At 46.9% G+C, this 12945-nt stretch overlaps 1 protein-coding gene across 2 annotated transcripts in view; it reads left to right on the forward strand.

Annotated features, from left to right (window-relative positions):
* Positions 1-5946, forward strand: part of LOC138280278 (CD5 antigen-like) — a 406118-nt gene extending 400172 nt beyond the window's left edge. For both annotated transcript variants that reach the window (XM_069219467.1, XM_069219468.1), the window contains one exon: positions 4567-5946. In XM_069219467.1, coding sequence (XP_069075568.1) covers positions 4567-5096 — 530 coding nt within the window. In that variant the 3' untranslated portion in view covers positions 5097-5946. The remainder of the gene's footprint in view (positions 1-4566) is intronic.
* The last annotated feature ends 6999 nt before the right edge of the window (positions 5947-12945 follow it).

Genomic DNA, 12945 nt, shown 5'->3' on the forward strand with positions numbered 1-12945 from the left:
GGTAGCCTGCCTCCCCTCTGCACCAGGAGCTCTGAAGAAATCTCCCGTGGTTCGACGGAATCTTCCCCTGCAACCGCAGGCAACAAAAGACTGCATCATCGGTCCTCTGGGTCCCCTCTCAGCACGACGAGCGTGGTCCCTGGAACTTAGCAACTCTGTCCAAGTGACTCCCACAGTCCAGTGACTCTTCAGTCCAAGTTTGGTGGAGGTAAGTCCTTGCCTCCCCACGCTAGGCTGCATTGCTGGGTACCGCGTGATTTGCAGCTGCTCCGGCTCCTGTGCATTCTTCCAGGATTTCCTTCATGCACAGCCAAGCCTGGGTCCCCGAGACTCTAACCTGCAGTGCACAACCTTCTGAGTTGTCCTCCGGCATCGTGGGACTCCCTTTTGTGACTTCAGGTGGACTCTGGTTCACTTTTCTTCTAAGTGCCTGTTCAGGTACTTCTGCGGGTGCTGCCTGCTTCTGTGAGGGCTCCCTGACTTGCTGGGCGCCCCCTCTATCTCCTCATCCAAGTGGTGACATCCTGGTCCCTCCTGGGCCACAGCAGCATCCAAAAACCCTAACTGTGACCCTTGCAGCTAGCAAGGCTTGTTTGCAGTCTTTCTGCGTGGGAATACCTCTGCAAGCTTCTTCACGACGTGCGACGTCCATCCTCCAAAGGGGAAGTTCCTAGTCCTCTTAGTTCTTGCAGAACACTAAGCTTCTTCTACCCTGTGGCAGCTTCCTTGCACCTTCAGCTGGCATTTCCTGGGCTCCTGCCCACTCTCGACACTGTCGCGACTCTTGGACTTGGTCCCCTTGTTTACAGGTACTCAGGTCCGGAAATCCACTGTTGTTGCATTGCTGGTGTTTGTTCTCCTTGCAGAATCCCCCTATCACGACTTCTGTGCTCTCTGGGGGTAGTATAGGTGCACTTTACACCTACCTTTCAGGGTCTTGGGTTGGGCTATTTTTCTAACCCTCACTGTTTTCTTACAGTCCCAGCGACCCTCTACAAGCTCACATAGGTTTGGGGTCCATTTGTGGTTTGCATCCACTTTTGGAGTATATGGATTGTGTTGCCCCTATACCTATGTGCTCCTATTTCAATCTACTGTAACTTTACATTGCTTGCATTACTTCCTTTTGCTATTATCTGCATAATTTTGGTTTGTGTACATATACTTTATGTATATTTCTCATCCTCATACTGAGGGTATCACTGAGATACTTGTGGCATATTGTCATAAAAATAAAGTACCTTTATTTTTAGTATATCTGTGTATTGTGTTTTCTTATGATACTGTGCATATGACACCAGTGGTATAGTAGGAGCTTTGCATGTCTCCTAGTTCAGCTTAAGCTGCTCTGCTATAGCTACCTTCTATCAGCCTAAGCTGCTAGAAACACCTCTTCTACACTAATAAGGGATAACTGGACTGGCACAAGGTGTAAGTACCTCTGGTACCAACTACAAGCCAGGCCACCCTCCCACAAGTAGGAGACATGCAAAGCTCCTACTATACCACTTACATCATACTCAGAGTTATTAAAGATAAAGGTGCTTTATTTTTATGACAATATGCCAAAAGTATCTCAGTGAGTACCCTCAGTTAGAAGGTAAGTAATATACACAAGTTATATATACACAAACCCTAAACAGCTACGTAATAGTAAGAAAAGTAATGCAAACAGCGTAGAATTACAATAGGATGCAATAGGTGAACATAGGTCTAGGGGCAACACAAACCATATACTCCAAAAGTGGAATGCGAGTAACAAATGGATCCCAGACCTATGGGAGCTTGTAGAGGGTCGCTGGGACTGTAAGAAAACAGTCAGGGTGTCCAAGATACCCCACCCCAAGACCCTGAAAAGTAGGAGTAAAGTACCCCCACTACCCCAATAGGACACAATAGTCGTGATAGGGGGATTCTGCAAGGACCACTAACACCAGCAAAGCACTGAAGGCAGATTCCTGGACCTGAGGACCTGCAAGGCAAGGGGACCAAGTCCAAGAGTCACTATAGTGTCCAGGGGGGTGCAGGAGCACAGGAAACCCCAGATGAAGGTGCAAGAAGGCTGCCTTAGGGTGGAAGAAGCCAAAGATTCTGCAGCAACGAAAAGAGCTAGAAACTTCTCCTTTGGATGGCAGATGTCCCACGGCGTGCTGGATGCTGCTGAAGTGTTTCCACACAGAAATACCACAAACAATCCTTGTTAGCTGCAAGGGTCGCGATAGAGGTTTTTGGGTGCTGCTGGGGACCAGGAAGGACCAGGATGTCGCCCCTTGGAGGAGGAGACAGAGGGGGCGCTCAGCAACTCAGAGAGCCCCCACAGAAGCAGGTAGCACCCACAAAAGTACTGGAGCAGGCACTTAGAAGATTTGTGAACTGTAGAAGACTCAGAGTCACAAAGGAGGGTCCCACGACGTCGGAGTCCAACTCAGAGGGTTGAGCACAGCAGGACAGAGTGCTGGGGAGCCAGGATAGGTTGTGCACAAAGGAATCCTTTGAGAAGTGCACAGGAGTCGGAGCAGCTGCAAACCACTCAGTACAGAGGTTTGCAGTCTAGCGTGGGGAGGCAAGAACATACCTCCACCAAACTTGGACTGAAGGATCACTGGACTGTGGGAGTCACTTGGATAGAGTTCCTGTGTTCCAGGGACCACACTCGTCAGGATGAGAGGGGACCCAGAGGACCAGTGATGCAGTCTTTTGGTGCCTGCGTTAGCAGGGGGAAGATTCCGTTGACCCACAGGAGATTTCTTCTTGGCTTCCAGTGCAGGGTGAAGGCAGAAAGCCCTCAGAACATGCACCACCAGGAAACAGTCGAGAAAGCCGGCAGGATGAGGTGCTACAGTGTTGATGGTAGACGTCTTGCTACTTTCTTGCAGTTTTGCAGGCATCCTGGAGCAGTCAGCGGTCGATCCTTGGCAGATGGTGAAGAGGGAAGTGCAGAGGAACTCTGGTGAGCTCTTGCATTCGTTATCTGAAGAATACCCCAGAGGAGAGACCCTAAATAGCCAGAAAAAGAGGTTTGGCTACCAAGAAAGGAGGATTGGCTACCAAGAAAGGTAAGAGCCTATCAGAAGGGGTCTCTGACATCACCTGCTGGCACTGGCCACTCAGAGCAGTCCAGTGTGCCCCCAACACCTCTGAATCCAAGATGGCAGAGGTCTGGGACACACTGGAGGAGCTCTGGGCACCTCCCCTGGGAGGTACTGGTCAGGGGAGTGGTCACTCCCCTTTCCTTTGTCCAGTTTCGCGCCAGAGCAGGGTTGGGGGATCCCTCAACCGGTGTAGACTGGTTTATGCAGAGATGGGCAGCATCTGTGCCCATCAAAGCATTTCCAGAGGCTGGGGGAGGCTACTCCTCCCAGCCCTTCACACCTATTTCTAAAGGGAAACCCTGGGTACCTAAGTAACATATACAAGGGAATTATATGGGTGTACGAGTGTGCCAATGAGAATTTGTAAATTTAGTCACTAGCCTGCAGTGACAAATTTAGAAAGCAGAGAGAGCATAAACACTGAGGTTCTGGTTAGCAGAGCCTCAGTGATACAGTTAGTCACCACACAGGGAACACTTACAGGGCACATACTATGAGCAGGATCCCAGTGACACAAGGGCTAAAACACACATACATACAGTGAAAATGGGGGTAAGATGCCAGGCAAGATGGTACTTTCCTACACTGATGTAGCTCTGTTCCTTGCTTCAGCATTTCCTCTGTCCTTTGTTCTTATATGGATGTGAAGGGGGGGCAGTGCCTCTATGCAATCATATTTGTTGGTTCTGCAATAGAAGGCTGGTGTCTCCATTTATCCCTGTCCCTTTTGCGTAGATGAATGTGATTGGGAGCCTGATTCTGATGCAAGCCTGCCCTTGGTTCAGCAGGGCTTGTGACGAGAAAAGTGGCTGAATTGATCTTTTACTCCTACAGGAACCAACAGATTCCTTTCAGTTATGGATTTACAAGGGTGTGTTTCTTTCAAGTCCAACCCATTATTTCCTACGGGATTTATATTTTGGCAGACGGCATATCCATCACCGTCGTGACGAAGTAACTCGTCCGCTGAAATCTAAATCAGGCCCATATTCTCACTACGGCTTCGGCAGTCTTTTCTCCTAATCTCCATTTTTTAAGTCATTGTAGATGATAATGAACTAGCCCAGGCCTGACAAGCCCAGAGATCTTGTGACAGCATTGTTAATACTGAAAGAGAGGGAGTTTGCATTTAAACAAAGAGAGCAGCAGATTGGCGCATGTGATCACAGTAGAGAACTGAAGATAATTTGTCTTCTAGAACATGTCTGAAGGCAATTCTAGGTTTCAATGTCATCTTGAAGGTAGTATTTCAGCATCCACATCCTTCAAATGCCTTGTGTTTATTTATACTGTATCAAGGGATAAAGAGACTTGGACAGACAGGAGGATGCACAGATGGATGGGGCGATGGATAGATAGAAGGGTGGGTGACAGAAAGAAGCTGGTGGCTTAGAAGAGTGAAGATAGATGAGACAGGAGGGACTGACAGCTGGACAGACTGACTCACCTATACAAATCTTCTCTTTCTCCTCAGAATCTCTCTTCTGGGATCCGGACACAGCTCATCCTTCGCTAGACATCTCCACTGATGGGAAACAAGTCACAAGGCTTTCTATTTTAAAAAATGTTACAGAGAATATGAAGAGGTTTCGTCATCCTGATTGTGTCTTCGGAACTGTGGGCTTCACCTCTGGGAAGCATTACTGGGAGCTGAAGGTGCCCACAAACAGTGTCAGTAGATATTATTTTGTATTGTGGTATGTAGGGGTAGCCAGGCAGTCTGCTGCTAGAAAAAGAATCGTACAGGAAGTTCAGCCTGACAATGGCTTCTGGGTTTTGGAGCGTAATATAATGATTCCTAAGATTTACAGCAGGCCTTGGCCACTTTCAGGGCCACTACCATTAATAACGCTGATTGGAGTTTTCCTGGACTTTGAGGGAGGTCTGGTGTCTTTCTTCCATGCTGAGACCCAGGAGCACCTCTTCACCTACACAGACACCTTCACAGAGAAGGTCTTCCCTCTGGTTTGTAGCTACTATTCTTCCACTATTGAGCTGAATTAAACTGTGGAGGAGGGGGCCTGTGAATGTATTTCTTTCATCATTTCTATAATTCACTTCCTTGGAGGAAGTTTTGTTGTAAATCACGTTCAGAACTGATTTAGCTATTTCAAGGAAGTCATTCGCATTTATAAAGATACAGGAATTTAAATTGGCATTGTTCCTGGAAATTGCTACTGTAGTGTAGCCATTTTTAATGTGGCTTTCTGCGCGTTTGCTTAAAGTATTAGGCCTCGGTGCACTCTGCCCCAGATGCATTTTATTTAGCCTTGCACTGTTATTTTACAATAACCAGTTTCACGGTCTTGTTTTATTTTCTTCTATCACACTGTTTAGCTTACTTCAGCACTGAAGTTCTCAAACAATGCTTTCTTGCTCGCTTTGTGCTTCAGTCAAGGATACAGTCTGGTACATTGCCGATAGACGTGGTAGAAGTTTAGTCTTTAGGGTTCGTAGAAAGTACACTTTCTTACGTAGGGATGTTTCTTAGAACATCCAGTGTTAGTTATAAAAACACTTCCTAGTCCTGGTACACGTAAGAGGAAGATTCCCACCAGGAACCCACAACTAGATGCTGACTGCCCTGTTGCAGATGCTGATCCCGATCACAGGCCGTTTCTCAGGTATGAGGGTCGATGTCCTCCCGGGGGAACCTGAAAGGCAGGCTTAGAGCTTAACATGCTGTGCTCAAAATAGAACTTAGAGGAGAGAAAGTAATCTAGTTGCACAATGATAGCATTATTCTTATGTTTCACTCTCCTCGTTACTATTTCAATTGTACTGTGTTTTATGGTTCTGGTTATTGCGGCTCACGCCTTGTTATCTAAAATGCAGTTGTTTTATTAAACCAATATTTAAAACTTAAACTGCCTTTGTCATTTATATATGAGACCACACTGTGTATGAGAGAACTGGTTGGGACCTGAGTGACCACGACTTCCCTGGGAAGCGCTAAGATGTCATGCGCTCGGCTGCCCAATTGTCTCTTCCCTTTGGAAGAGATAAGGTACTGCTAGTTAGCCGGAGCTCAACCTGGATTTGGGGTGACAAGGGTCCTTCACCGTGGGTTAGACTTAGTCCCCCATACTGTGGACGATCTTGCCGCCCAAAAATCCAGTAGTCTCATTAGGATAATGAGAGCCCATGCGACACTACAAACATGTATACAAAAGTGCAGACATTTGTTTCTGCCACTTGAATATTTAAAATAAACATTCTACCAGTTTACAGATCATGGCAGCTCTGTTCTCATTATTCACACCGAAACACTCACTATTAATCACTTCATTTTCTACTGGACATTGTGCCTTAATCTGGTGGACTAGCTGACTGGGCCAAGCACCTGCTGCAGAACTTACTTTGCAAACTGCAGGCCACAGCAGCCTTCATGCATTGTGCAAGAAGAAACTTCCATTTAGTTCAGAAATACCATCTCCTTCTCATTTTGTCAGTAATACTAGGCCACATACCAAGCTCTTATCCACTATATAGTACCATTGTGGGATTGAACCATGTAAGCAGTAACATCTTCACACTATTCCAATACTTGTGACGTCCTATCCAACTCATTCCGTTGACTCTGTGCTTGTCACCGTCTGGATCAGACACCTTTGAGCCCATTGTGGACGTTCCTCATTCTTATTCTTAGCCTGAGACAACCATAACTGTTTGGAAGAGTTTACTCCATCAGTACACAGAGATTAGAAAGAGGTCACCCCCATCAGCTATGGTATTGTTGCTGCGCTGGTGCTTAGATGTAGTGGTGTCCGAATATGTGACAGAACAACTAGGTCCTAAACAACTATAGCCTAAACCACTACTGCTAAACAACTAAAATGTCTCTACAACTAAGTACTGAACAACTACTGTCTGAACAACTACTGTGTCTGAATAACAATTGCCTGAACAACTAATAAATATATATATATTCTAAACAACTAATAAACCATAAAAACCAAAAGGAAAACCTTACCTTAAAATGAGTTGTTCAGGCAATTGTTATTCAGACACAGTAGTTGTTCAGACAGTAGTTGTTCAGTACTTAGTTGTAGAGACTTTTTAGTTGTTTAGCAGTAGTGGTTCAGGCAAGTAGTGGTTTAGACCTAGTTGTTCAGGATGTTTCCCGTGGTGTCCAGTTCACGTAGTCGGGGATGATGCTTCTGTGAATAAGGTTCAAAGCAACATTTCAAAGTACAGTAAATAAAAAAAGACTGATCTAAAAAGAGAATTTGAGACCAGTAATTTAGAAAAAACTATGAAGTTTTATTAAAATATAAAGGTACAATAGAGAAGGGAAATATAGCTCAGGTCAATAAAGCATCAAACATCCTTTGCCATTGGGTCTCTATGCTTTAAACATGGATGCAGCATCATGGAAAATGTAGAAAAAGACTAAGGGCCTGATTTAGATCCTGGGGAGGGGAATACTCCATCCCAAACGTGACGGATAGCCCATTCGCTGTATTACGATCCCATTATATGCTAAGGGGATCGTAACATGGCAGGCAGGATATCTGTCACGTTTTTGACAGAGCATTCCATCTACCAGGATCAAAATCAGGCCCTTAATTCAGATTATGAGCAATGTGGTTATTGGTTGAGGGGTGTGTGAGCCCTTTTTAAGTAACAGTCACAATCCCTGTCAGGGTGAACCACAAAAGTCACTAATTTAACCTGTGTTTAAGCCTCTGGTAGCTTGGCATGAAAGCAGTGAGGATTAACTTACGGGCAATGTATAAAGTATTTATACAGCATCCAATATTTATACTCGGTGCCAGCCTTTGAACAGGAGAAACTAGAGTTTTCCCGCCACAGATGTGCTGGAATTTCCTATCTTGCTGCCCTTGACCTAGATTGTCTAGGGTCCCTATAGACTAATGTGAAATCCTTCTGAAGTGCAAGTGTTGTGTGTGACAGCTCCGCCCTTTCATCCTGCTAGAGATGGCCCATACTGTCTGGGAGGAATACACAAAGGCCCACTGCCAACTACAGGTAGTCATGTGACCCAAGAAACAGGCAGCAGACAGTGATCCTTCAGTCCAAGTTAGGTAGAACAAGAAAATTACAACTTTCAAAAATCCACCTTTATCATTACGGAGGGTTTTAAATTAAAGTTCTGTAGAGATCAATCTCAACAATGCTACCTGCTCCCAGTCAAAACTTATCACATATTAAATGGAATAAGGAAACCCAATGTTATCCTGTGGGAGAGGCAGTCAGTTGTGAAAAAAAAACAAATAGAAGAGTATTCCACTAATAGGATGCGTAAAACTTAAAAGTACATGAACAACATTTTAAATACACTTCACCCTTCGGACTGGGCTGTTTAGGACCTACTCCAGAGATTTCTTTTATGTATTAAAAAGAAAGATTTGAGCCTGTCAAAAGGTTTATATTGCCAGGTCAAAATGGCAGTTTAAAGGTTTGTAGGAAAGTACCATCTTGCCTGGCATGTTACCCCCATATTTCACTGTATATATGTTGTTTTAGTTGTATGTGTCACTGGGACCCTGCCAGCCAGGGCCCCACTGCTCATAAGTGTGCCCTGTATGTGTTACCTGTGTTATGACTAACTGTCTCACTGAGGCTCTGCTATCCAGAACCTCAGTGGTTATGCTCTCTCATTCTCTTTCCAAATTGTCACTAACAGGCTAGTGACCAATTTCACCAATTCACATTGGCATACTGGTACACCCATATAATTCCCTAGTATATGGTACTGAGATACCCAGGGTATTGGGGTTCCAGGAGATCCCTATGGGCTGCAGCATTTCTTGTGCCACCCATAGGGAGCTCTGACAATTCTTACACAGGCCTGCCAGTGCAGCCTGAGTGAAATAACGTCCACGTTATTTCACAGCCATTTACTACTGCACTTAAGTAACTTATAAGTCACCTATATGTCTAACCTTTACCTGGTAAAGGTTGGGTGCAAAGTTACTTAGTGTGTGGGCACCCTGGCACTAGCCAAGGTGCCCCTACATCGTTCAGGGCAAATTCCCCGGACTTTGTGAGTGCGGGGGCACCATTACACGTGTGCACTACACATAGGTCACTATCTATATGTAGCTTCACAATGGTAACTCCAAACATGGCCATGTAACATGTCTAAGATCATGGAATTGTCCCCCCAATGCCATTCTGGCATTGAGGGGACAATTCCGTAATCCTCCAGGTCTCTAGCACAGAACCCGTGTACTGCCAAACTGCCTTTCCGGGGTCTCAACTGCAGCTGCTGCTGCTGCCCACCCCTCAGACAGGTTTCTGCCCTCTTGGGGTCCAGGCAGCCCTGGCCTAGGGAGGCAGAACAAAGGACTTCCTCTGAGAGAGGGTGTAACACCCTTTCCCTTTGGAAATAGGTGTGAGGGCTGGGGAGGAGTAGCCTCCCCCAGCCTCTGGAAATGCTTTGATGGGCACAGATGGTGCCCATCTCTGCATAAGCCAGTCTACACCGGTTCAGGGATCCCCCAGCCCTATTCTGGCGCGAAACTGGACAAAGGAAAGGGGAGTGACCACTCCCCTGACCTGCACCTCCCAGGGGAGGTGCCCAGAGCTCCTCCAGTGTGTCCCAGACCTCTGCCATCTTGGAAACAGAGGTGTTTGTGGCACACTGGACTGCTCTGAGTGGCCAGTGCCAACAGGTGACATCAGAGGCTCCTTCTGATAGGCTCTTACCTCTCTTGGTAGCCAATCCTCCTTCCTAGGTAGCCAAACCTCCTTTTCTGGCTATTTAGGGTCTCTGCTTTGGGGATCTCACCAGATAACGAATGCAAGAGCTCACCAGAGTTCCTCTGCATCTCCTCTCCCTCTTCACCTTCTGCCAAAGGAGTGACCGCTGACTGCTCAGGATGCCTGCAAAACCGCAACAAAGTAGCAAGATGACTACTAGCAACCTTGTATCGCTTCATCCTGCCGGCTTTCTCGACTGTTTCCAGGTGGTGCATGCCCTGGGGGTAGCCTGCCTCCTCTCTGCACCAGGAGCTCTGAAGAAATCTCCCGTGGGTCGACGGAATCTTCCCCCTGCAACCGCAGGCACCAAAAGACTGCATCACTGGTCCTCTGGGTCCCCTCTCAGCACAACAAGCGCGGTCCCTGGAACTCAGCAACTCTGCCCAAGTGACTCCCACAGTCCAGTGACTCTTCAGTCCAAGTTTGGAGGAGGTAAGTCCTTGCCTCCCCAAGCTAGACTGCATTGCTGGGTACCGCGTGATTTGCAGCTGCTCCACCTCCTGTGCATTCTTCCTGGATTTCCTTTGTGCACAGCCAAGCCTGGGTCCGTGACACTCCTTCCTGCACAACCTTCTGAGTTGTCCTCCGGTGTCGTGGGACTGCCTTTTGTGACTTCGGGTGGACTCCGGTTCACTTTTCTTCTAAGTGCCTGTTCAGGTACTTCTGCGGGTGCTGCCTGCTTCTGTGTGGGCTCCCTACGTTGCTGGGCGCCCCCTCTGTCTCCTCCTCCAAGTGGCAACATCCTGGTCCCTCCTGGGCCACAGCAGCACCCAAAAACCTCTACCATGACCCTTGCAGCTAGCAAGGCCTGTTTGCAGTCTTTCTGCATGGAAACACCTCTGCAAGCTTCATTGCGACGTGGGACATCCATCCTCCAAAGGAGAAGTTCCTAGTCCTCTTCTTTCTTGCAGAACTCCAAGCTTCTTCCAACAGGTGGCAGCTTCCTTGCACCCTCAGCTGGCATTTCCTGTGCTCCTGCCCACTCTCGACACTGTTGCGACTCTTGGACTTGGTCTCCTTGTCTTACAGGTACTCAGGTCTGGAAATCTACTGTTGTTGCATTGCTGGTGTTTTTTCTTCCTGCAGAATCCCCCATCACGACTTGTGTGTTCTCTGGGGGTAGTAGGTGCACTTTACACCTACCTTTCAGGGTCTTGGGGTGGGCTATTTTTCTAACCCTCACTGTTTTCTTACAGTCCCAGCGACCCTCTACAAGCTCACATAGGTTTGGGGTCCATTCATGGTTCGCATTCCACTTTTGGAGTATATGGTTTGTGTTGCCCCTATACCTATGTGCTCCTATTACAATCTATTGTAACTTTACACTGCTTGCATTATTTGTCTTGCTATTACCTGCATAATTTTGGTTTGTGTACATATATCTTGTGTATATATCTTATCCTCATACTGAGGGTACTCACTGAGATACTTTTGGCATATGGTCATAAAAATAAAGTACCTTTATTTTTAGTACTTCTGTGTATTGTGTTTTCTTATGATATTGTGCATATGACACCGGTGGTATAGTAGGAGCTTTACATGTCTCCTAGCTCAGCCTAAGCTGCTTTGCCATAGCTACCTTCTATCAGCCTAAGCTGCTAGAAACACCTCTTCTACACTAGTAAGGGATAACTGGACCTGGCACAAGGTGTAAGTACCTCTGGTACCCACTACAAGCCAGGCCAACCTCCTACATTGGTTGTGCAGCGGTGGGATAAGTACTTGTTGTAGGAGGCTGGACTGGCTTGTAGTGAGTACCAAGGGGTACTTGCACCTTGCACCAGGCCCAGTTATCCCTTATTAGTGTATAGGGTGTCTAGCAGCTTAGGCTGATAGATAATGGTAGCTTAGCAGAGCAGCTTAGGCTGAACTAGGAGACGTGTGAAGCTACTACAGTACCACTTAGTGTCATATGCACAATATCATAAGAAAACACAATACACAGTTATACTAAAAATAAAGGTACTTTATTTTTATGACAATATGCCAAAGTATCTTAGAGTGTACCCTCAGTGAGAGGATAGGAAATATACACAAGATATATATACACAATAGCAAAAATATGCAGTATAGTCTTAGAAAACAGTGCAAACAATGTATAGTTACAATAGGATGCAATGGGGAAACATAGGGATAGGGGCAACACAAACCATATACTCCAAAAGTGGAATGCGAACCACGAATGGACCCCAAACCTATGTGACCTTGTAGAGGGTCGCTGGGACTATTAGAAAATAGTGAGAGTTAGAAAAATAATCCTCCCCAAGACCCTGAAAAGTGAGTGCAAAGTGCACTAAAGTTCCCCTAAGGACAAAGAAGTCGTGTTAGAGGAATAATGCAGGAAAGACACAAACCAGCAATGCAACAACTGTGGATTTCCAATCTAGGGTACCTGTGGAACAAGGGGACCAAGTCCAAAAGTCACAAGCAAGTTGGAGATGGGCAGATGCCCAGGAAATGCCAGCTGCGGGTGCAAAGAAGCTTCTACTGGACAGAAGAAGCTGAGGTTTCTGCAGGACCGAAAAGGGCTAGAGACTTCCCCTTTGGTGGACGGATCCCTCTCGCCGTGGAGAGTTGTGCAGAAGTGTTTTCCCGCCGAAAGAACGCCAACAAGCCTTGCTAGCTGCAAAAAGTGCAGTTAGCGTTTTTGGACGCTGCTGAGGCCCAGGAGGGACCAGGAGGTCGCAAATTGGAGCAGCAAAGAGAGGGGACGTCGAGCAAGACAAGGAGCCCTCTCTGAAGCCGGTAGCACCCGGAGAAGTGCCAGAAACAGGCACTACGAGGATGCGTGAAACAGTGCTTGCTGAAGTTGCACAAAGGAGTCCCACGTCGCCGGAGACCAACTTAGAAAGTCGTGCAATGCAGGTTAGAGTGCCGTGGACCCAGGCTTGGCTGTGCACAAAGGATTTCCGCCGGAAGTGCACAGGGGCCGGATTAGCTGCAAAGTCGCGGTTCCCAGCAATGCAGCCCAGCGAGGTGAGGCAAGGACTTACCTCCACCAAACTTGGACTGAAGAGTCACTGGACTGTGGGGGTCACTTGGACAGAGTCGCTGGATTCGAGGGACCTCGCTCGTCGTGCTGAGAGGAGACCCAAGGGACCGGTAATGCAGCTTTTTGGTGCCT

Source organism: Pleurodeles waltl, unplaced genomic scaffold (genome assembly GCF_031143425.1).
Source record: "Pleurodeles waltl isolate 20211129_DDA unplaced genomic scaffold, aPleWal1.hap1.20221129 scaffold_71, whole genome shotgun sequence".
NCBI lineage: Eukaryota > Metazoa > Chordata > Amphibia > Caudata > Salamandridae > Pleurodeles > Pleurodeles waltl.